The sequence below is a fragment of the Cryptococcus neoformans genome, chromosome 2, assembly GCF_000149385.1.
Source record: "Cryptococcus neoformans var. neoformans B-3501A chromosome 2, whole genome shotgun sequence".
NCBI lineage: Eukaryota > Fungi > Basidiomycota > Tremellomycetes > Tremellales > Cryptococcaceae > Cryptococcus > Cryptococcus deneoformans.
This window is the reverse complement of record NC_009178.1, coordinates 712,793-736,979: the sequence shown is the minus strand read 5'-3', so window position 1 is coordinate 736,979 and position 24,187 is coordinate 712,793. Positions and strand designations below refer to the sequence as shown.

At 46.6% G+C, this 24,187-nt stretch overlaps 7 protein-coding genes across 7 annotated transcripts; 1 reads left to right on the top strand and 6 right to left on the bottom strand.

Moving 5' to 3' along the window:
* Nucleotides 1–8,379: 8,379 nt before the first annotated feature.
* On the bottom strand, nucleotides 8,380–10,152 carry CNBB2740 (hypothetical protein; the record flags this gene model as incomplete). The annotated part of the gene is made up of 11 exons (XM_772196.1): nucleotides 8,380–8,423; nucleotides 8,480–8,509; nucleotides 8,573–8,636; nucleotides 8,687–8,882; nucleotides 8,925–9,270; nucleotides 9,327–9,430; nucleotides 9,483–9,555; nucleotides 9,614–9,672; nucleotides 9,730–9,800; nucleotides 9,864–9,934; nucleotides 9,999–10,152. The coding sequence occupies 11 exons, from the start codon at nucleotides 10,150–10,152 to the stop codon at nucleotides 8,380–8,382; spliced, it is 1,212 nt and encodes a 403-aa protein (XP_777289.1).
* Nucleotides 10,153–10,574: 422 nt separating this feature from the next.
* CNBB2730 (hypothetical protein) lies at nucleotides 10,575–12,079 on the bottom strand (the record flags this gene model as incomplete). The annotated part of the gene is made up of 6 exons (XM_772195.1): nucleotides 10,575–10,668; nucleotides 10,723–11,016; nucleotides 11,070–11,215; nucleotides 11,267–11,503; nucleotides 11,552–11,823; nucleotides 11,863–12,079. The coding sequence occupies 6 exons, from the start codon at nucleotides 12,077–12,079 to the stop codon at nucleotides 10,575–10,577; spliced, it is 1,260 nt and encodes a 419-aa protein (XP_777288.1).
* A 1,254-nt stretch (nucleotides 12,080–13,333) lies between these two features.
* On the bottom strand, nucleotides 13,334–14,687 carry CNBB2720 (hypothetical protein; the record flags this gene model as incomplete). Its single annotated transcript, XM_772194.1, has 8 exons — nucleotides 13,334–13,468; nucleotides 13,524–13,630; nucleotides 13,807–14,017; nucleotides 14,250–14,285; nucleotides 14,325–14,337; nucleotides 14,413–14,482; nucleotides 14,542–14,553; nucleotides 14,594–14,687. The coding sequence occupies 8 exons, from the start codon at nucleotides 14,685–14,687 to the stop codon at nucleotides 13,334–13,336; spliced, it is 678 nt and encodes a 225-aa protein (XP_777287.1).
* Nucleotides 14,688–15,503: 816 nt separating this feature from the next.
* On the bottom strand, nucleotides 15,504–17,582 carry CNBB2710 (hypothetical protein; the record flags this gene model as incomplete). The annotated part of the gene is made up of 8 exons (XM_772193.1): nucleotides 15,504–15,668; nucleotides 15,715–15,842; nucleotides 15,892–16,279; nucleotides 16,321–16,491; nucleotides 16,546–16,583; nucleotides 16,631–17,281; nucleotides 17,344–17,359; nucleotides 17,424–17,582. 8 exons carry the CDS (start codon nucleotides 17,580–17,582, stop codon nucleotides 15,504–15,506), a joined length of 1,716 nt encoding a protein of 571 aa, XP_777286.1.
* A 1,000-nt stretch (nucleotides 17,583–18,582) lies between these two features.
* CNBB2700 (hypothetical protein) lies at nucleotides 18,583–20,753 on the bottom strand (the record flags this gene model as incomplete). The annotated part of the gene is made up of 4 exons (XM_772192.1): nucleotides 18,583–19,592; nucleotides 19,697–19,861; nucleotides 19,903–20,402; nucleotides 20,461–20,753. The coding sequence occupies 4 exons, from the start codon at nucleotides 20,751–20,753 to the stop codon at nucleotides 18,583–18,585; spliced, it is 1,968 nt and encodes a 655-aa protein (XP_777285.1).
* A 207-nt stretch (nucleotides 20,754–20,960) lies between these two features.
* Nucleotides 20,961–21,615, top strand: CNBB2690 (mitochondrial 54S ribosomal protein YmL23; the record flags this gene model as incomplete). Its single annotated transcript, XM_772191.1, has 4 exons — nucleotides 20,961–20,981; nucleotides 21,041–21,164; nucleotides 21,216–21,370; nucleotides 21,424–21,615. 4 exons carry the CDS (start codon nucleotides 20,961–20,963, stop codon nucleotides 21,613–21,615), a joined length of 492 nt encoding a protein of 163 aa, XP_777284.1.
* A 314-nt stretch (nucleotides 21,616–21,929) lies between these two features.
* On the bottom strand, nucleotides 21,930–23,983 carry CNBB2680 (hypothetical protein; the record flags this gene model as incomplete). The annotated part of the gene is made up of 12 exons (XM_772190.1): nucleotides 21,930–21,990; nucleotides 22,054–22,398; nucleotides 22,444–22,580; nucleotides 22,641–22,784; nucleotides 22,847–22,988; nucleotides 23,039–23,105; nucleotides 23,156–23,283; nucleotides 23,336–23,441; nucleotides 23,496–23,592; nucleotides 23,649–23,771; nucleotides 23,824–23,901; nucleotides 23,957–23,983. The coding sequence occupies 12 exons, from the start codon at nucleotides 23,981–23,983 to the stop codon at nucleotides 21,930–21,932; spliced, it is 1,455 nt and encodes a 484-aa protein (XP_777283.1).
* Between the last annotated feature and the right edge of the window lie 204 nt (nucleotides 23,984–24,187).

Here is a 24,187-nt window from a genome sequence, read left to right as displayed (position 1 = left end):
GTGTAAGGCATGCATGCCAAACACGGTCATTATGATCCCAAGGTCTGTTTCACTTCATACATAGATTTGCTGCCGCTTTTCTCTTATTTTGATTCCGTTTATTTTGCGCGCTCCTCACAGGCCTCAAAGGAATTTGCAGCAAGGAAAAGCCTCTCTTCTTTATCTTTAGAAAGAGAGCCCTTTTCCTTTGGTTGTCCGCGACCTGCTGTAGTTCTTTTGAGTGCTTGTGAGTCCCACTTCCTACTTGGAATGTGGTTTTATGCTAACTGGGCGGACTTTAGTAATTATAGCTTCGTTGACACTCTGCCCAGGTATGCTTGTAACTTCTTCTTTATCTTTAGAAAGAGAGCCCTTTTCCTTTGGTTGTCCGCGACCTGCTGTAGTTCTTTTGAGTGCTTTAATTATAGCTTCGTTGACACTCTGCCCAGTGATCAACAAACATATGCAAACTCATAGACCGCTTCTGCGCCCGGACAATCCAACTACCTCTTTCCTTGCCACCGACTAGACAACAGTCGTGTTCCAGCCGTCTCTCTTTCAATCAAATCAAGCCGAACTCTTTCAGTGAACATCCCCCCTGGGTTGTTACACCGTTTGGCGGGGTCGAGCCAGTCGAGCTGTTGTGCAGTGTGGCCCTTCGTGGTGGTGGAGGGGGCAGGGGCGAGTTTGGCAATGAGTGGAGGTGCGGGGACAGGAGCGATGACGTTGGCGACGGTTGGTGGGTGGCAGGGCGCGTCGACACCTGAAGGAAACGCGCCTCAAGCATGGCGTCATCGATGACGTCCATCATGATCTCATATAAGTCGGCTGACGTTGCGGAGAGCACCGTGTTGCCACGTGCGCGGAGAGCAGCTTTGGTGCGGTGAGTAACCAAGGCATCGACACTGTCCAATAGCCGGCGGTTGACGTCAACGTCGCTAAGAGGGTCCTCGAAGTCGTGAAGGATGCCTTGGTAACTAATAACAAGGTGGAAGAATGCATCGAACGCTGCAGGTGTGGTGTCCAAACACCGGAGCTGCATGAATCATTGGCGGAGTTTGGACTCCCAGCCGCAGGCGAGAATGTGAGACTTAAGGGAGACTTGCCATGCTTCCCAAGTCGCCACGTGTTGGCCGTGGAGTTCAAGCCACGTGGTGAAACGGCCGCCCGATTGGGAGATCGACGTATTCGCCACAGAAATCTTCCACGCCTGTTCTGCCGGGCCGGGGCTCCAGTGTAAGAGAGCGTCGCGGAAATAGGTCTCCAAAGCGAGGAGGTGTCGCTGGAGTGCGAACGGGTCGGCGGAGGAGTGAGTCCCAAGTCGCGGCGGGGAGATCTTGTCTGGGCGGGACCCGCGTGTGGAGGGGGGGACGTGACGGTCGTGGCCGGTGGTGGCTTGATCGGCTAGCGCTTGGGTGGAACGGAGGAGTCCGGCAACAATAGATTTAAGCTCGTCGATCTCAGGAACGGCCGGGCCGGAAAAGGCAGTGGTGAGGCCCAGGGTCTTTCGGTAGATTGCACCCGTGGTATCGTGTACAGGGGTTGCGTAGTTTACCATCTTTTCGTCGGGTAGGTCAGGCACCGAAGGCACCGCGTTTGAAGTTGTGGGCGAAGCCAAATTTTCTCCGGAGCCCGCGGACGATAGGTGGTCGTCCGTGAATGTGCCGAAGATGGGAACGCCAGTGGGGTGATGCCCGATGATGGGACGGGAAGTCACCTCGTCGTACGCAATGATGGGTTGGCCCTGAGAATCGAACGCCATGATGTATGTTGGTGTGGTGGAGTGTGGTGTGAATTGATTTGGGTAATGAGTTTGAAAAAAAGTGTAAGGTCCAGACAATAGACCTTCACTGAACTGGTGGGGCTAGCTCAGATGGACAAGGCTTGGAGAGGACTGGCAGGCTCTTAGGGCTGGCAGGGCTCGAGGCTTAACTTCGGACTGGAGAGAAGCAAACAAGATCCCAAATGCATATGCTGATTATGTCCTATCAGCGACTAGTAAAGGAGACAAGATGAAGGATTGATAGTAACACTGATCAGGATTAGCCAGGGGATCTGAGGGGAGAAGGTAACTGGTAGAGAGCACTGCTTACAGAGGAGAAGGCAAGGTACTTGTGACTGTAAGGTCGGAAAGGAAAAGGTTGAACACAACAAGGATGAAGGAATAAAGGAAATTGTGTGTCAACCTTTCCATGTACTTTTGCCTTCACTCTCGAAACCAGTCGCGACCAAAGCTCCGGTAAACACCAGGGCTTGTGGCATGAAAAATCGGACAAGAAACTCGGACTTAGGATGAAAAAAGGAAGAGAAAATAAGAGGAGAAAAAGCGGAAGTAAAATAATGCATGTGACCTGGGAGGAAGAGAGCGGATGCAAGTTGATGTGCGCGACTTGGAGGAAAGGAGCGGAAGTAAATTGAGACGTGGCTCGGAGAAATAGGGGAAAAATAAAGCATGTGACCTGGGAGAAAGGAGAGCGGATGCAATTTGATGTGCGCAACTTGGAGGAAGAAGTGGAAGTAAATTGAAACGCGGCTCGAAAATTAGAAGCTGGGGAAGTGGTGACCTCATGAGATGTGGGTCAACTGGGTCAGAGGCTAGCCTCTTACATTGGTGCAGTAGCAGTTGGCGAAACTTTTGACTTGTGAAACATTTTGGAGTGGCGCATGGGAACAGTGATGTCAGTCCTGGTGAGAGGAGAAATTTTCACATTGTGAGAATGTAAGTGCAGAGCCCTTACCACCACTCGTTCTCACCATATGGTAGGATTTATTCCTATGCATTGGTCAATGTTGGTAGGTGAGATTTGATGCCGAAACATGCCTTTTGGACTACACCGAAACGTGGCATCGGGCTCTGTCCGGCCTTTGTCCTATGCATGATATTTATTCTTATGCATAGGACCAGCTTGCTGCCGAAATGCAGCAGCGGACTTTGCTGGATCTCTGCCCCTTTTTTTCAATGGACTTCTGTTTGTTTCTTCATACATTCATATATATATATATAGATCTGGTACATAGTTATAGTTCTCTCATCTTTGAGTGAAACATATGCATACAGCCCGTTGCTAGTTTCGCATCCATTAGACAACTATAACTACAACCAGACCTCGAATGCCTTCTGAACACCCTTGAATGCCCTCGAACACTTCCTCGAATGCTTCCTTGAACATTACCATGAACACTTATCTTTCTCGAACGCCAACCGAATGCAGTGAGGCACACCTGTGCCTACAGAGAAACTGGTGGGGAACTCGTGGAAACAGCAACGTCATTGCTGGTGAGAACTTTCCCAGAACTGCCCAAGAGACACTGAAGAAGAGGACTTTGATCAAGTAGATGATAACGCTTGCAGAAATTGAGACCCAAGATTCCATCATATGTACTGTTCAACTCCATGACAACTCCTTCACCAAAATATATTGTCCTTGTTGATGAGAGACGGTCAGGTGGGAATCATGGGCTCTCAGCTGAGTGCCCGAAAATTCTTGCTATAAATAGTACATTTCAAATATAAATTTCCTTATTTTTCCTTACCTTATTTCCTGTTGTGCCTTATTTTATTTTGATGCTGTTTCCTTATTTTGTATGGGGAAAATTAGCAGAGGCAGATTAGATTAGCAGCATGCATCTGAGGTCATCCTTACCTTATTCACTCTGCTAATCTAATTTTGCACATGATTTCCATGTGTTTCTCACATGAATTTCTGGAGAAAATTGAAAATTTCAGGACCACAAATTTTGTCCTCGTCCCTAATTGGCCAGCACTGCACCCATGCATATCCCAGCTTTTTCAGAAAATTAGATAAGCCCCACATCTCAAAAAGGTAAGTTCAAATATAAATTAGAATCCTCATACAAATTTGGCAGCGGTGGTCCCTGCAAAAATAAGATAGACAGAAGTTGAAAAAATAAGGAAATTGATATTTGAAATGTACTAGTGGTGACAACCATAGTTGTCAGGCAGTTATCAGGCCTTTTTCGATGGTTATCTTAACCTGCAACCTGGACAACATACAGATTCCATTACAAAGTCATTACAGCTCCATAACCACTGTCATTACAAGCAATGAAAATAAACTTTATAATGCACTTCATGTTCCTCATGTGTATCTTCGTTTTTCAATATTGTACATCACAATCCCTTTCACCTTCAACTTGCTCTATCACCCACTTACCAGTCACCATGCCCTCGACCACTAATTAATTAAATTAACTACTGTTATCCACAAGCACCCATCATAATCAGTCACTACTGATTTCTACCAGCGCATCCCTATCCATTTATTACCTTTTTTAGCTCCTCATGCATACCTACTCAAATAATGCCAGGGCACAGAAGGTCGAAAGGGGCTCAGCGATTCAACCCTGTAGAAACCTTAGACCCTAGAGCTGTTCAAGCCATGCAAGCTGTCTCTATCATTCGTAAAGATAGTTTGACCACAAAAACACAAGCTACATATGAGTCAAAAAATAAGCAATGGCATAGATTTTGTGACCACATGGGTTTCCAACATCTGTAAGCTTGCTCTGTTTAGGTCTGTCAATGGCATGAGGGGCAACATTTACCTGATTCATTCCTATAGGGACACTGTAACTCCTGCCAATGCCATAATGTACATCTGGGATTGGGTGCTCCGATTGCCTCACATGCATGCAGGTGAGGGTATTACTGGCATATGAACCATACTGTATAGACTGACGATTGAAAAGTTTTGGATAATTTCAATCCAATGCTTAATGCTGAGGGAAACAATGGGCAGACAACGCTTCAAGCAGGGTCAACCAGTGAGACTGAGGCAACCGGCAAGCAAGAGGCCAGTGAGGAAGAGGAAAATGATGCAGAGCAGCACAACATTGCTGTTCATCAGTGTAAGTGCAGAGCCCTTACCACCATTCATTCTCACCATATGGTAGGATTTATTCCTATGCATTGGTCGATGTTGGTAGGTGAGATTTGATGCCGAAACGCGTCTTTCGGACTTCGCCGAAACGCGGCATCGAGCTCTGTCCTGCCTTTATCCTATGCATGATATTTTATTCTCATGCATAGGACTGGCAATTGCTGCCGAAACGTGGCGGCGGACTTCGCCGGATCTCTGCCCCCTTTTTTTTTCGATGGACTTCTGTTTGTTTCTGCATACATCCATACATATATATATATATAGAGATCTCATACATAGTTATAGTTTTCTCTTTCTCTAAGCAAAACTCATGCATATCAACCATTGCTAGTTTCGCATCCAGTAGACCACTATAACTATAAACAAACACCGAACGCTTCCTCGAACGCATCCGAACGCCCTCTAGACCTATACCACGAACGCCCATCCTTCTCGAACACCAACCGAACGCAGTGAGGCACCCCCAGTGCCTACAATCAGTTGGAAACCTCCTTCGATCTGAGTGCAGTAGGAGCAGGATTGTGAGGTGAGTTTGTGTACCATTTGTCTGTGGAGGCTGGGAATTTCAGCTGAATCTTGCGTTTCCATTTAAAAGAGGCAGCTGTGGACCGCCTGCTCAATTGTGAGTTCAAACCCAACGCTGTAAAGGTCTACATTGCAGCGCTGGTGGATTTGTGGGAAGCCCAGGTTGAGGCTGGGGTTATAACTTCCCGTCACCTCGCAGCAAGCCAGTTGTAAGTCTCCTGAAGGCCCTCAAGGATACAAAACATGCAGCATCGAAATTGGCATATCATGATAGAGGAATAAGTGAGTATCACTCACATTTTGGCTCATGCATTTGTATTTTGTGTTTGCTCTGGAGCTTACCTTCTCTGCAGACACCTATTATGATGGTATAGCATCTCCAGATCAAATGAAGGACATGTATCAACACTTCATCTGGCACAATTCCAAGCAAGGTCTGCGAGACCTCTTGGCAATGGCTTTGGGCATCAGGGGAATTATGAGGAGTGATGACCAATTGAGGATAACGTTGTTGTCGATGTCTCCCCAAGAGTTCCCCAATGAGGGGCCCTCACCATACTATACCCTTGTGATTACCATGCATGAAAGTAAGACCAACCATCATGGCAAAACAGAATACTCAACCATTATGCACCATAAGCAAGTTGACATGTGTCCAATTGCCTTTTTAGGCATGCTGTTCTTTGCCAGGTGAGTGTCGATGGCACAGGACTATACAGACGCACATTGTAGGCTTGTATTGACAGCAGGTATGCTTTCAGGCTTCAACATCTACCAGAGCAACTGCCTGATTGTGTTGTTCCTGGCTTGCCAAACATGTCGACACAGAAATCCTGGTATGATCTACCACCATTTTCTGACAAGAACAAGCCAGCTGTTGCCCTAAAGTATGATGCTCAAGCGAAATCTATGCAGTCTGCCTTGGAGCAGTGTGGGATCCATACATCTGCAGTCACCCATGTCAGTTGTGTCACGTGGCTGTCGCCACCTGACCTCTTCTTCATGTCAGCACGATTATGACAGTACCCCTTCCTCATCCACTTCAGTCCACGTCTGAGCATACCCCTTCATTTTCGGCCGCGGCCTTCCCCCGAGAGATATACAGAGATAGAGAGATTGACAACCCTCCAACACCTTCCTCGCCACCGGGTTTCGGCAACACAAAAGGATGTAGAGCTGGCTGGTGTGGGAAAGATGAGTCAGCAGAGCTTGAGGTGTAAAGGTATATAAGACAGTAGTTTTCCATAGTTTTAGAGATGCATTGCAGGTGCCATGAACCCAAACCCGAACAAGAAGACCAAAGAAGAGGTGATGTGAGAAGATATGAAGTTGCAGTGTCCTGATTGTGTCATCGTGTAGTAACTGTTACAAGATTAGTCGGGAAAGCTTGATGAATGATCTATGTTTTAATGATATAGGTTTTGACCATGCTTAACAATCCTCATGAACGACTGTATGGTGCGTGGTATACAACGATATGATAGCAGTAGTATGATGGGAATGGTAGCAGTAGATAGTATGATGAGAATGATAGCAATATATCATGACATGTATATGCCAAGATGCAGTCATATGATGAGATAGATGGGTACTACAGATTGTAATTGTAATGCAATTTGATCAGCTGCAAAATGCATTACAGATTTCATTACAAATGGTGTATGTGGCACTTATTCCAGGTTGTACAACTTGCACCTAGACACTGCACCTCGGACATGTCCAGACAGTGATACAGCTGCATCAGATAATCGTTTGTTGTCATCAAGGGTATGTTCTACTTCCTTGCCTTTTTCAACCTTTTCCACAGCCCGACTACTCTGAATGGATGGACCTGACATGATATAGGATATGGTATATGAAGTGGTATGAGGTTATAAGTGGCTGAGGTTGTTGATGAAGTTGTATAAGGGTATATGTATGTGTTGCCGAGGTAAAGGTACTTGAAGTCTATACCAACCAACCACAAGTGTGGAAGATCAATATTTACTGTTACAACTCGTCCCCAACAAGGTCCGGCCTTGGAGACAAGATGGAAAGCCATAGTTTAACTAAGTGATGAGATATGTAAGATATACCTCTTGACACTTGTCTGTTGGCATATGGTATAGGGTGAAAGTATATGTGCTTGGGAAGATCATTCAGGCAAGCTTATATACTAGTGAGGTAAGTTTATGTTGAAGGTGGTTCCAGGTAAAACGAGAGCGGGCGATGGGAGCTTGAGGACCTTTCACAAAGTAACTTATGAAATATTGATCTTTGAGGGGAAGAAAATCAAGATCAAGGACAGAGCTTCCCTTTATATACCTCCACAGAAATTTGTTTATATCCCTCAAGGTCCAGCTGGAGGTCCAGTTCTTCTATTGGTGGTCCAACTGGACCTTCTTATCTGAAGCATGTCTTGCCTTCCTCTGTTCCATAACTTTCTATGATCTCTTCTACTTCATGCAGGCTTGTAACATTCTTCCCTTTCAACCAACTTCCTTCCTCAATGTTGGGACCCTAATTGCTGATGGGTCCTGACACTACCTCCAACAATGCCAGACCAGTGATTCATCAATATCTTGCCTAACCTGTCCAGAGTGATGCATCAAGGTACATTCAGGTGCTTTAAACTCAACTCCAGGGGCAAGGGCAGTTCTCTGGATGACATGTATGCATTTCACATTATGTGAGGAGATTTCACATGCAATTGTTTGGATAGCATTACAAATTATATGTCCACCATGTGACTGACCTGGGTTAGGACTTCAACAGGGATATTGTTACCACATGATATGTCTTAATTAGGCCTTACTCTTAGTGCTCTTTGTGGGAAATAGTTCTCATGCTATTGGATGGACCAAGGGTGGATATAGACAATTATGTAAGTGTCACCCTATTGTTTTTATCCAAAAGCAATGCAGTTATTGCAAGTACTGTTCCCTTCACTGGTTGGTGTTTCATATGCTATCATGTCTTATTTTATATGATGCAATTAGACAAGGTAGCTCAAGGCAATCACTAGGTACAAGGACATCACTACAAAGTAGTAAGCCCTTGCAATTCCCAGTGGAACAGAACAAAACAGGACTTACACATAACACCCTCCATGTAATTGCTGCGACCTGCAGCCACAAATTATGCATTAAGCATTCACTTGCCAGATTAATGTAATAAATTAGACCCACCATCTTGCAGTAGTAAGTTGACCAGCATCACTGACACAAACAGGACAATCGTCTCGAAGTTGGCCTGGTGGAAATCAGCTTGAGGTTCAATGGGTTTCTCAGACTGTGACTCACAAAGAAAAGTGTTAGATCCTTTTGAAGGGGCCATGCAATGATGACCAGCAGTGGAATCATGCCAGCAGCAATTTGAATGCTAGACCCAACACTTACACCAATGGTAAGCTCCATCTTGCCTTTGCAAGCCATCCAGACAGATGTGACATGCTCAGCAGCATTGCCCACAAGAGGAAGAAGGATGAGCCCAATGAATCTAATAGCATCAGCAACAGCGTCTTTGACCCCAAACGCCTACCTTTTGGGGATATTCCATTGCTGAGCTGTCTCGTCAATGCTGCCAACAAGAATATCTGCACAGAATGCAGTGATAACTGTTATGATTAAGAGCCAAGTGCCGGCACTCCATTGATCCATTTCCGCAACCTCCATTTCTTCTGCTTCTTCATTCTCAGCTTCGAATAGGCCTGAATGAGTCCGCAGCTGAAAGTAAAGATATCCAAAATAAGTAAGGAGGAGAATGACAGAAGTACCTCGCGAAAGGACGAGGAGACCTTTGAGGGATCTATCAGAAGAATCGGAGACTTCTTTACCCAACAAGGTGCCAACAAGAGAGCTACTTTTGTCAACCTCTGAGGCGTGATCTACTGGGTGATCAGTTCAATCCATATATACACATTGTAAATTGCAATGAACCTACAGGCGGCTGGTAGGATCAATGTTATACAAGCAAGCGTCATCAATGATGAACTTGCTTGAGCAGCTGTGGCCTGAAAAGTGGATTCGTAGAAGAAGAAGCCAGCCCTGGAACTTATCAGCTACATCGCCGCGGAGATGAATAGCTTGTGAAACTTACGCAAAGAAGCTCATGCCCAAAACCAAAAGTAAATTTGAAAGCACACTGCCTAAAAGGGACCTTTGAACAAGATCTAGCTCATCTAGATATAGGTGGGACTAATCAGCATTGATATACACTTCATTATTGACTAGACTTGCCCTGTCGTAAAGCGGCGATGGCAACAATTAATTCGACTGCATTACCGAAGCTTCAAAGAACACATTATATTAGTTTTGAGAGATGTTGGATTTGGAGATTGACTTACGTCGCGTTCAGAAGACCCCCCAATGTTTGCCCGAGTTTCATGGACAGCTGCTCTGTACACTCCCCTAGAAGCTAATACAAGCGAGTGGTTAGTTCTCAGACAGGGGCTGGAGAGTAGACATTTGCTCGACGCACCTTGGCCAACGGAACAATCGCCAGAAAGGATGTCGTGAAGCGGGCGGCCGCACTCCAACCAAGCGCCTCGGCTACTCACAAATCAGGAAATCAATAAAACTTGTGATTGCAAGCGATCGTGGGCTATTCACTGACCTGTGAAGCTAAGAGGGACACAAATCAGGAGAACGTTAATCCAGGATCCCAACAATAGGTATCTAGTGGAACCCAACAAGTCGAAAGGCTTCGAGACGGAGGGGTGTCCAGACGCCTGGGAAGGAAGGAGTGGAGATGTCTCGAGTGAGGCCATGATGAGTATGACAGCCCAGTTGAGATATTACTGCGAGTGCAAGTAAGGTAACAGAAGGCGGAAAGACTTGAACTTGCGCGCAGATGCGTGTTGGCTGCATGCGTTGCGGGATCTGATGGTGAATATTTATCAAGGCTGTACCTGTACCGCTTCTTGGCAATTGGCGCCTGTTATAGGTTATAGGCACGACGCTTGCGATTCCTTCCCTCCACACATCCAGATGTCCGTGACGTAATCGGCGTGCCTTACTATGTCGATAACTCTGTATTTTCCAGTAGTTCCAGTATCTTTTTCTCTTTTTTATATTATATAGCTATACTTTGCAGCGTACGTTTGACATGCTACAGGAAGACGGGAACAGGTACATCATATGTGTGGAGTGGCATACAACAGTAGCTCCGCGTAATCCATCAACAGATTTATCATCTGCACACCGCAAACCAAATACAAAACGCAAGAAGAACTACAGTCCCAAGCCCACCACCTCCAATTGCAGATATCCAGTGATACCATTTGCTGAGATCAAGTCGATCAACATTGATTCCTGCATGTAAAGAACGACCCACATACATTTGTTGAATTGGCACTATGTCACAAGGGCCGCCAAATCGTTGAGACTCGTAAAATTGTTCCATGCGCCTCTCTTTCGCTGTCCATAAATTGCGTAGCCAAAGTTCAAAAGCGCGAGCTTCTTCCGCATTTGCTAAGCCCGAATCTGTAGACAGCCCTGAGACATTTGATGATCGCCTGGGCACGAGAGACGGTATTTTGCATTCGGGTTCTCCAAGATGGGAATAGACGTGTAGGTGTAAGTATACCGTGGGAGGCGGTACGGATTTAAGGAATACAGAGAATAGCCCATACCTACACCTGCATGAGTAATGCAATCGTTCCGTTTGGAAAAACTTGGACTTTACCAATTCTGCGGATAGTTTCCAAACGGCACTCCTGGGTAGCCTATCGTAATATCTAACAAATTAAGATCGGGAATCTGGGGTAACAATGTCCTCAAACAAAATAAAAGTCCTGTCGATCGCGGATGCAACAAGGTTGCGAAATCATCCTTCAAAATGTCAGCTTTGCAGCTAGCAGTATAGTGAGAACTCCAACTTACAACGCCTTCCTTTTTGGCATATTTGATGCTTTTGACCCGCTCTTCATCGCTGATGATGGTTCCTTCTGGAAAAATGAGAAGCCAAAGAGGCGACCTCTTCCTCAAAGGAAGTAATGTCGCCGTTTCGGAGTTCTCTTGGCCAGACTGTGCTTCTTGGCCTAATTGTCTTAAGGCCAACGTTAGGTTGTCTCTATCGGCGACCCAAGACCGCCTAAGAAAAATGAAATTGAAAAAACGCTGGATGAAATGAGCGAAGATCAAGATTAACAAGCATTTTAGACTTACCATGCCCCATCCTATCACTGGAATATTCTTGAGACTGGCCTTCAACAAAATGATCAGCCCCGCCGAATGTCCAGCATAACATGCAAGGATCCAGATGTATATCCAGTCCAGGTACGCTTGGTGGTTGGCCATGATCACCAAACGGTCAGGTAGGTTTATCTTTACAACTTGTCCATTCATATCGCGTTCGACAAGGGTTTGGCCGTGAGGCGGCGGCGTGTCGGTGGTGATTGCAAACTGCGTCGGTCCGAAGAGAACAGTGATCGCAATAACTGCATTGCTATCAGGTCAAACAGTGGAGTGACACTCACGAAGTCGTCCATATCCATCCTTAGTCCATCCAATAGCGCGAGAGAAAAGTCGCTTCCCCACAAAGGGCACTAAGAGTAATGGTACGAGCAAAAATTGAGCAGAGTTGATACTTAATTGGGCGAGGGTAAAAATGACTGGAAAGAGTATTTTGGATGTCCAGGGACCATGGGGAGGTCTATCGTTTATTGGTATGGTGTATAGAGGTTTCTGTGCCATACTAAATGCAGTGGAACCCTAGGTGAGCAAGTTTAAGGAATAAGCAGAAGCTTGTACGTTACTTTGGATTTTCAGTGCTGCCTTCTGCAAACAAACCATACAGGTGGGCGACAGACGATCAACTGGAATCAATGAATGAGAGGATGGGATACGTACTACTGATAGTTGTGACTGATAGCATTTATTTTGTTGCGTGGGCCGGTCTCCTCTTCGCCGATGGCCGCCTTTATTACATAATACAAATGCAAACGCGGTTGCATCTCCGCACTTCACCCTCCGCCGTCCACCCAGCAACACATTCACGCCCTGATTCACATTTCATCGGTGTCCAGAAGCCAGCGGCTCAGCAGCAGAGTGTATACGTACGTGGCCTCCAATCACCACTCGATGGGCCATGGTATTGATCTGTAATATCTCTCGTGGATGATGAGAGCATACAGTGCCGACGTAGTAGCCGAAAACTTTACAACAAGTAGTTTTTTGGTACTACGCATCACTGTTGTTGCTGGCGCATTTCCTTGAATTTATATATGTGTAGTTTGACCATCATCATGTCACGCATGTTGTTCTGAACACTGCAGATCTTATGCCAAGGTTCCCCGCTGTTTTTCATTATGAAAACAATACGATGGTCGTCTATCTGATATAGAGATCGACACAACACCCAATATAACTAACTGGCTGCTGACTGCACGACGATCTTCTATCTATAGAAAGTATATCAGGACTTCCGGGGCCAAAAATGACGTTATTAAGTTATGAATAAAAAATCCTTACTGTACTTTTTTCCCTGTTTGACGAAGATACCTAGTTCACAGGAGGTGAATATTCCAGGAACAAAACGTACTCTGCCTTTTCAACGCTACAATGATATATAAATAAGTAAAGGTAGCCTATGGCTGCTGCCTGATCTGAATATGGCAAATATAACTGCATCCGTACTTGATCAGAAGTGCCCACGTCCACTGTCTGGTTGACGGAGGTGATTAATGCAAGCATCTAGTCTACATAGTCCCGAAACTCACTAGCTGCCATGCCAGGGGCTCTGAAACGACGTTCCGCGCTCCTGTTGTCACTGATGGCACTATTGGAAGCTCCAACATTTGTTCCGGAAAAAAGTGGGGGCACTATAGGACCGCCGTGAGGGCCTGAAGACTGCGAGCGAAAAGGTATTTGATTATGTGTTGAGTGAGGCGTTACAGTATAGCGTCCTGTTGAACGATAAATTGGCGTCGATCCGTTTATTGATGCGCTCTAGTATCCATTCACAGGTAAGAGCTGAAGAATAACGGCGTTCCCACTACTTACAAAAATCTGTTCAGGGTGAGATTGCTCTACTATTTTTTCGCCTGCTTGAGCAACGCCATTAAAAGGGTTCTTCCTCTTTACCTGACAAAGTAATGCTGATTAGCTGGCAATGAAATCATTCATGTTCTTGATTCACTTTTTCAAGATTATCTCGAAGACGTGAAAGTTCGCGACCTTTGCGATGTGTCTCATTGATTAATCCTTGAACCTTACGGCGATTGACGTCTAGTTCGTTTTCGAGAGCTAAAAACGGCAAATGGAAGAAATAGTAATGACTATCTCATCAAGGTCGCCTACTTACAAACGATTTTCTTGTTCGCAACTGATGCGTCATCAGCGCCTCATTTAAGACATTTTTACCTACTCTGAAGATCCTCAAATGCTGCACATCAGCGCGATCGATCCTGAAGAAGACTTACCATTGTTAAGCTGCTTCTCGGTGCATACTTGGCGGTCTTGCGCATTTTTTAATACCAATGCTTGGTATGCGCTTTGGTAGTCTACATCAACAAAGCTTCTTTCAATTGCGGTGGCTGCTTGCCTTTCTTGAGAAAGCTGATATGTCCAGAAGCTAATAGCTCGAGCAGTAATCTCAAGGATGGTGGAAGGCGGTAAACCGGCTAAAATGGACTAAAATTGGTTAGCTGAAATCTAAGTAAACTCAAGTTTACTTGAGAACCAGTGCATATAGAAATGCTGGAGTAAACTCAAGTCTACTTCAGCCTTTGTTACTTTAACCTTTTCAAGGGGGAACAGCAAGAGAGAGTTTCAAATTTAAATTTAATTTAGTAGTAGGAGGCAGGGAAACATGTCCCCGAAACAAAATCTGTCCGGCGCCCGAGGTTGCAGAGAACAGACTTACGGCTTTATATTCGTTGGTTGGATTTAATGTCGTCATCTTGAGATGAGCACAAAGTATTACGCATTAGCAACGCACTACGATATCATCACTGTAAAATGACAGGTAGAAGGTCTGTCAGACGAAAGTGATATGCAGCAGATCGTAATTGAACAATGATACGTACGGCCCCTGAAGAGACTGATTGCATGCCGGACAGGCAAGAGATGAAGCAAAGAGAGTTGTCGCGCAAGATACTGAATAAATCCATTGGCAGTTTAGAACACCACCGTGTCTCTTTTGAGACAGTACGCACTGCAAAAGATATCTTACAAGGTCAGTCAGATATAAGTGATAAGGCAACGCACGTGAACAAGTAGTCACCACAGCTTGTCCCTCCATAGACAGAAAACTCCTGCACTTGAGATGGTTGCACCGAAGTTCATTATTGGATGTTGACATGATGATAGGGCGCTGTAATGACGAGAAATTTAAGAGATGAATACGGGACTAGGGATAGGAAGATAGAAGGAAGATAGAAAAACATGATGACGGGAGTAACAAATCCAGTAATCACCATCAACCATTACTACTACCGAGCGGACCTTCGCGTCCGGGTCCTGTTAAAATGATGGGGCCCGTGCGCCATCATCTATCATCTCCAACATCCAATGTTCCAGTTAATCACCCTCAAGAGCAAATATAGTGTTTCCTTCCGGACCAAAGTTGGGCCTCAGAACTGTGCGTACAGCTTACACTGCAATTATTGAGTGCTGATTCAATGGTAACTACTGATTATTGATGATGATGATGATCACTTCCGACAAATTCGGTACCAAATCTAGCTGATGCCTGTGTCCTATGCGTGCACTCAGGGCTCAGCAGTCATTATCCAGTGCCTATAGAAAACATGAAAACATGAAATGTTCAGAAGAGATGAGAAGAAGATCACGAAAAATCTATCATTTATGTCATCATCAGCCACCACACGCAGCGCACAACGTACAGACTTGGCTTTTGGCTAGCCAGCCTGCCATTCAATGGTCTCAGAGCATTAATACTGCTCAGGCCTTATACCACACAATAAAATTATACGACAAATAATAGCTGATGCCATTGTAATATCATTATAATCTAGTAATATGCCCACATAATACATGTCATACATAACTAGTACTCAGGGAGAATCACCATGGGCACACAACCACCCCCTAACGAAACAAGCATTTACACACTTTCAGTTACCTGACCAAATACGCCAGTTTGAGTAAAGCAATTCTAGATACGGAAGAATTTGTTGAGGACCTGAGAAAATCGATAGATGCCGTCTCTAATCTCTTCATATGAGGCCACTGAGAATGCCAAACGATAGTAGCCATACCCCTTTCCACCTATAGCGTGTTCGCCTCCGGCGTCGAATCCCCAGCCAGGGGCAAAGAGCACCTATAATGTTCATCAACAAAACATGGCCAAAACCACTGCAACATACCAGATTATCTGCCAACTCCTTCCATAGTTTGTCGGTAAGGATGAGAGTGGCGTCCTCGCCTTTGCGAAGCAATTCATAGTAGTCTGGGTGTTCACTAAAGTGAATTCCAAGGAACACAAACATGCCCGCTAAACAGCATGTCAATTTGGTGGCGTGGATTGAACTGAGATGTCTCACCAGTAGGGGGAATGAATGTTATTAGCGCAGGGCCGCGTAGACCACGTTTCTCGTCCCACAGTGATCTGCATTGCTTTGAATAGCAAGTGATGGTCCTCGAACGCTCGGGGAACAGGTCATTGCCACTGTCAAACTCGAGATGAAAGACATCTTGAAAAGTGTCACAAAGCCATGTTTTGCGCATGTTGTAAGTAGCCTTAATGCCTCGCAGCCAGCGAATGTAGCCGTCAAACCCCCATTGTTGGATCATCTTCGTTGTCAATGCTGTAGCAAATCCACTCGGAGCCTGGGTGGACGCTTCCGTGGCCCGAGTCAGACGTTCGATGAAAATGGGCGACGTTGTGATCCAGCCCAATCTGGAGCCCGGTGCCGATGTCTTGGAGAAAGTCTACATCATTGTAAGCGAGGATCTAAACGATTGGTACTCACATCCATGCGAATAACCCGGCCATCAGTATCGAAAGCAAGGAAACTTGGGGGTAAGGCATCCAGGAAAGCTTGATTACCATCAGGTCCATTTTCCTTCTCAGCCTTGAGTCTTCGTTGAGCAAGGATTGACATTTCAGACTCGGCACCTTTAGGAGTCCATTCCCCCGTATACTGTGATTGCCATCATGGATTAGTAGAGTTTTCTTGAGTAAATACACCACTCACCAAGCAGTAATAAGGCTCATCCTCACATATGATGACATCTGGAATTTGATTAATTCAAATGCGAGAGTCCTTAGTGAAGACATACCATATTTCTGACACACATCGTATATCGCCTTCTTACGCTCAGCCATCATAGTTGCACCTGTCGGGTTTTGCCCGGTCGGAATGGTATAGAGAACTCGTGGTCTTTTTTTGCCCCGTTCGCTTTCATTCCATCCCCCCAACACGCTTTCAAGATGCTCGGGTAGGAGCCCTTGTCCATCCATTTTAATAGGGACTCTTACACACTCATACGGCATAAACGTATTCTCGGCGCCAGGATAAGTCCACTCCTCAACTAAGACGGCATCTCCAACTTCTAACAGCATCCCACAAATTTTGGACCAACCGTCGGTGGCGCCAATGTTGATCAGGACGTCCCAATCCGCGTACGCTGGCTTGTAGACTTTGGCCACATATTGGCGCAAGAAAAGAGGAAGTGCGGGAGGCCCAGTTGCGGACTGATACTGCAAAGATGTGGACAGCTGGATAGTTGCAGGATCACTAGAATTCGATCCGTACTTTGGAATCGTGAAGGAGATGGTGTTTGACTGGCTCTGTGAAGAGGAAAACAACCAGGAAATCAACGACTTCTTCGGTTTCTCAGGCACACGAGGAGGATCGAGCGGAAAGGCATCATAAGATAGGATGGAGGCCGATACTGTTTCGAATGGGAAGACCTCAGGGTGCGGAACACCTATACAGTCGTGTCAGTATGCTGAGAGGCGTGCGTAGCAGCCTCGATAAGATGCGACTCACCTCCGGCCATCGTTATCTAATGCGCATTAAGCAGGTCAGATTGAGTGACTAAAGAGATCAAACCATTCCCGTTCACTCACCATTCCCGGGACTGTCATATATTTGTAAAGCTCCTTCAAAGAGCTAGGCTCCCGATGTTTTGTCAAGCGATTAAGATGTCGGGTCATGTCTTGGGCTTTAGGCAGACCACCGACGACCGGCGACTGTGTCGACGAAGGGATGGCAAAGGCCGCATCCATGTTGAATGTTGGTTTGATGTCGTGGGGTATTCGAGGGAGATAGGGGTACGGAGCTGTACCAAAAAAGATGAGAAGGGATAAATATGTGTGGGAAGGGGAAACTGAAATGGTATGGGTAACACACTTGCACAATAAGGATTACATATTAATAAAAGTGCACCACATGGCGCCAACGTAGACGCATTGTGGCGACGAACCATACCGTAATAACAAGCTGCTTATCAATAACCTTCCTTCATCGTCGGACTTGACCGACACGGAAACAACGAACATGATGATGACAAGCACTCTTGAGATGAACGAAGCTCTGATATGTCGGTGTCCGTGACGTGCTAGCCACAACAGATACATCGTAGTAAAAAAGAGGGACACTCCGGATCCCTATTGCAGCAATATCTATAAAGTGCTCATAGTTCCTACGTCGTACTTGGCCCATCGTGGCTGCTCTGTTTTATTTGTCCTTCATCAATATTTTTTGCTACATAGAGCATCCGCCTGTCATCCGCACTTTTGCTGATAGATAGCTCTTTTAAAATTATAAAAGTTAAGACCCGATTTAGTTAGCTAAGATGGGCCTTATTTTTTTTAACTTTTATGGTTTTTATGAGGAATTTGCTAATTGGCTGTTAACAATTAGACAACATAATTAACCATTTTTCGATACATTTACAAAATAATACTTGGATTGATAACCAAAATTGCCAACATATTTTGGCCATTCATATTATAACAAGGTACTATAAGGAAGCTCTTACATAAAAAGTCTATTCAAAATAGCAAAGGAACCTTCTTCCATGTTGCTTTGTCGATCTATAAGCGCTAGCTTACATGGCCATAGTTTGCACCGTACCCGCACATCTCCCTGGTTTGAAGCTGAACAAAAGACAAGGATCGCCCCGAAGATTCACAGTCGACATCTCGTCATTCCACCGATGAGCTGTTGCATATTTCTTCCGTCGCCCGACGGCCAAGCGGATCGTCTCTAGATTTGTTCCGAGCATTAAAGTCTCCACATGTACTCGTTATTGGCGGGCCCCGCTGGGCTGCCATAAACACCCGAGCCTTGTGGCCCCATGGGCATTTGGTGAAGACTCTGGCGTAAACTTGACGGCCCGGGCCCGGATCTCAGATAAGTTCCCGTAGGAGGTATAGCCTGCACTGCTCGATTGTGCACGAGGGGAGCCGCCGGCATAGCTGGAGGCATTGGGGAAAATGAAGAATAGGTATGATGTTGAGGTTGAGGGGTCGCAGGACTTAAGTAGGGCGAGTGTGTGCGACCAGGAACATTATAAGTTACTACTGGACTTAGACTGTGCGGTGACGATATGGGAAGAATATGGGGGGGTGGAGCGTTGAATTGCGGTGATGGAGGAGGCGGCATGGAACTCGTCTTCACCAATGACGGTGTGTTATGAGGAAGCGAGCCGTTGGAAATGGTACTGGCACCATTCTTTGCAAGGCTCGATCGAAGCTGAATTGTTGTGTTATCGTGTAACGCATGTGGACGTCGAGGATCAAGAGTGCCCCGGATAGAAGGCGAAGGGGTAGACAAGATACGCCTGCCAAGTATATGAGACCATCCGGGCCTCGTAAGCAAGGCTGGTAATAACTGGGCTGGGGACACGACTTGAGTAAGCTGAGAAAGAGAGGATAAAAGCTCTTGTGCTGAATTCGCGTTAGCAAGGAGGTACAGGAGGTGCAGGACGCAATTTGACAAGAAAACGGTAGCCCACTCACCCAAAACCTGCTCTCTTTGAGTCGCATTTTTTATCCCTTTCCTTAATCTTATCTGTTGCCATGTTTGTAACTCTTCGATCAACCGACCATTCTCGACCAGGGCCCCATCCACTGTGGGCGCTCTCTGTTGAATGTTCTCCTCTATACGCTCCCCTGAGACTTCTTCTTCCAACGTCTGATCCATTGCAAGAGCCCTCTGCGTCCATTCCCGATGCCTGGCACGTTCATGCATCGCCTCGACGGTGAAGTAGTAACCCTGGCCAGCAGTTGTCCCTGATGAATCATATGCAGGACCGAATGTCGGAGTAAATATCGAAAAACCAACACTCGGTATAGTGACTATGGGTGAGCGAAAACTCTGGCCGTCGATGACTCACCTCCACGAGCTATACTGCCAAAACCTCCTCCAGTTTTTCGTCTTCTTAGTTCCTTCCATCTGTTCATTTTCAAGCTTGCGCGCCGTATGACAGATTCCCCTAAAAGGGGAACATCACGATTCTTCTCACACAGAATAGAGTTCAAGGTTATTGGGGTCGCATTGCCTGTCATTGATAAGTGAAAATCATACAAAACGTAGACTCACCTAATCTGGACTGGGTGGTCATCGTTTCTAATGTGTTGGCATTTTCCCCAGACACGCCCGTTTTGGCAGTTTCGTTGTGATCAACCGACCCTGTGAACCATTCGCCGCCCCCCTGCGATGTCTTTTGTACTAGCGCCCATCGCTCTGCCCGGAAATGGCTACTCTGGTCTCTGGCAGGTTGGACGTCCAACAATAGACCGTAAAGAGCAGCGCAGAAATTGTAAATCTTATGAGGGGGATAGTGTGAGGGCAGGGGAGGCGGAGGAATATTGAAAGAGGCCCTGGGGGGTATTGGATTGGGGTAGCGGACAGGGAACAAGAGATTTTCGGAAAACACATGAATAACATCCTGGCCCATCAGCCATGATTGCTGCGGTGCAGACTTACCACCAGCTCCTCCCATGTCAGCGATGGCTGGCGCAGGATATACTGCAGCGTGTTTTTCTCGTCCTCGACAAAGTCGGGGGGCAGCCACAGCGTGAGGGCCTTTTCCAGGGGTTCTGGCAAGTCCAAGGCCATTCTGACTCGTCAGCTTTTGAGGACAGGCGGGGAACTCACTGTGATATGATGTCCATCAACGCCTCGCGGACCTCGGTGCTCAGTACATTCGGCGCGGAAGCCGCAGGCGGGGGAGACCGGGCGGGGGACGAGTGGCCAGCTTCGCCGTGCTCCTCGTCTGCGCCGGCTGGCTCTGGCTGGGAGACCACGCGCGGGCGTTTCTGGTCGGGCGAGGGCCGCCGGGGCGGGTCGTGGGACGGGCGCTTGCGTTTGTTCATGGGGGCCTCGGCGGCGGCGGCCAGCGGGCTCGGCGGCGGGGCTTCCTGCGTGGACCTTGTCGCTCGGGTGGGCATGTCGGATGCCGTATGCAAGCACTCTGCACGCTGGGCCTTAACTACCGTCTTACCTTCCGCTTATTTACCCTTGCCATAACAACAACTGCCAGGCGGCGTTTCGCGGCAATCTCCGGCGTGGCGCGCAGCCCTCCGCCCAGAACCAGATCGCACATCACCTCCAATTTACTCCATCCATATTTTCAGTCTCCCGTGTATACTGCCCAAATGTCCGCGACAAAAGGAAACGTACGTCCCGGACGGCAGCCCCAACGCCGCAGTGCACTCTCTGACCCTATCTTCTCCAGACCGCTCTCGCCCTCACTCGTGTCTGGCACCACACTTCCGCCCAAAACAGAGTACTCGGAACCCTTGCAAGCCGGATAGCATGGGTGCTCATGGGCAAGCACAAACCCACATATGACCCGGCAGGTATGGCACGGCATCTTCTTGCTTGCTGTTTGGCTGACATTTTTCGCATAGTGGACGCAGGAGATTATGTTATTGTCTCGGATGCTTTACAAGTGCGATTGACAGGGAAAAAGGCCACGGACAAGGTCTACCATCACCACACAGGATTCATGGGAGGTCTGAAGAAGGTTCCTATTACAAGACTAAGAGAACGTCGACCAGAAGAGGTGTGCACCGTTAATGTTTTTTGACCACGGACATGACTGACTGCTCGGTGCAGATCATTCGCAAGGCGGTCTCCGGTATGCTTCCAAAGAACACTTTCCGTGATAGAAGACTCGAACGATTAAAGATATTCCCTGGTGCCGCCCCGGAGACGTACAAGGGCAATGTATTAACTACTTGGCGAGAGAATAGTGCCAAGATAGAGCGATCCCCAAGTGTTTCGTCAGTCCCCCAAACGGAGGCCTGATCAGGACTTATGTATCTTTTTACTGAGTAAATACACTTGTTATCAGGTATATCGAAACGATATCATCAATTTCCAGCGGCTGATGGATTGGTGACCTCCAAAATGCTGCCAAACGCAACCCATTAACCCATCATCGCAACAACTATAATATCAAGTATCTACAAAATTATTGAAATCTAAAAACGAAACCCGGCACCGTGGACGAGAAGGGGTGCAATGGGATGTGAGGGCCTCAACGATAGCTGACGACGAGGAAATATGCCCTTAGACATAGATCATTGCTGTAAACACAGAGGGGCCCCAAAAGACATGTCTCAAAAGGCGTTCTCTCCGTACCTGTCAACCACATGTTCTTCTAGAGTCGGAGATGGTTCGCTTCAACATCTTCCATCAGCTCATGATTGTCTTCGTCCATATATGATGACTTGATTTACTCACGATGAAGAGTGCTGTGAAGTCGTCAATAGCTTTGTTGATGTGGGTCGAATATCCGACACAGTATGTCCCCGTTCCAGCAAATCTGATGATCTCCAACCGCCTCTGCCTCCCATGTTCGCCATTCCTCCCCCATCCAGTATCTGAGCTTCAACATCCATTCCGGTTTTGCTGATCACGCCAGTTTGGTCACTGGGGGTCTCTGGACGCGTTATGTCGATTTGTGGTGATTGACGAATGGCATTTGACGAGGATATGGCAGCTGCAGCAGAAAGGGTACTGTCTTGTGAGGGGTTCGGGATATAATATGAGCGTCGCTGCGCTTTCGTGTAATCAAACACTTTGAAACTACCAAGGATTAGTGAAGGAGTCAACAAAAGTCCTTGTACTCACTGCTGCTCCATCATGCGCATCTCTGGCGATAACAACGCAATGTCTTGACCTTCCTTTCGTTTCCTCGCCTTGAGCGGATTCTCCTCCAACAACAGCTCCTCCAGCTCATGTGTGGCATCAAAATTGGCACGCTTCGACTGAAATTGTCATAAGTAAACGAAACCGGGTCTGACGACATCACGCAGAGATCAACCCACGTCTGGTTCAAATGGTGGCACAACATCTTTATCGTATAGCTGTTCCCAATTAATATTCCGAAACCACGGATGATTTTTAATATCGTCCATACCACCTCCCCCTGGCCTATATCCTAATCGTTTATTGGGATCTCGCTCTAAAAACTATTTCGCAGATCAGCAACGAAAGAATAAAGAATACCGCAAAGATAAAGTTCGATACTTACGCCACGAATAGCGTGCATTCCATCAGAAGAACATCTGCCGGGGGCGTCTTCGGGCCAACTGAGAGGTTCGTTGAGGATCGAATTGGTCAAACCACTATTTGTTCGGCCCCGGAAAGGACGTTTACCGAATAGGAGCTCATACCTGCAGCCTTGTAAGTTAGGGTTTAACATCGTGGCAGGGGACAGATGTACGCAAGTATCCCTAATGACCAAAAATCTACTGGGGCAGAATACCCACGTTTTGTCAAGACCTCCGGAGCTATAGTCAGTCATAGTTAGCGGATCCTAACTGGCCGCTTATACCCGTACCCATATATGCCATGCTTCCTGCCACTCCCGTTAAAAGCCTTCGATCTGAAAAATGGACAGCGATATTGAAGTCAGTTATATGAGCATGGCCCTTCTCATCTAATAGAATGTTATCTGGTTTTAAGTCCCTAATTGACCTTTTCTTAGTATGTATAGCCCGTTGGAGTACAAGGATCTCACCTATGCACAATCCGCTTTGAATGTAGATAGTCAATGGCCAAAGCGATCTCGGCCACATAGAATCGCACAATCTCTTCACTCATCGCACCAGCACGATCAAGATGGACTAGGCATCGATTTTAGCCTTCAAGAAGCTGACCAAATTTCACAACCAGCTTACAGCGTAAATCTCCTCCCAACATAAGATCAAGGACAAAGAAACAGTTCTCATCATCTTGAAACGCATACCGCAGATTTACGACGAACGGATGGTCAATCTGAATGTCACTACAGTCAGTCCACGATGTGAAGCTCCCTGTCAACAAACCCCCACCTCTTCAAGAAGCCGCCGCTCTTGGACGATGTTGGCTACTGCCCTCATCTTGACACATTTTTGTTTATTGATATACTTGAGGGCAAACAAAGTCTTTGTATGCTTATGTTGAACAACACGAACCTATATGCCCCACGGTCAGCAATGAACATTGGATACTTGTTGTACTCTATACCTTTCCAAAAGCCCCCTTTCCAACGCTCCGTAGCAAATAAAAGTGGAAGAGGTTGACTTCACCTTCAAAGTCGATGGCCTGGGCAATACGCAAGTCAATAAACAGCACGAGAATCTCGATACGGAATTCATACCTCTGGTTTACAACATCCGGCACCCATCACTCTCGGCGTTTTCCCGTTTGCAGTGGCTGAGTAAATTCACTTTGACTACCCAGGTGCACGAGGACGATCGGTGCTTGTGACGCGTGGTCGGCAGATAAGGAATGGGGTCAAATAGAAGACAACTGGTTGAGGATAGTGTGCAGTGTTTCGTGCTGTGGTAATATGGGTGGGTAGCTACGAGGAGGGGGGAAATGAGCCTTG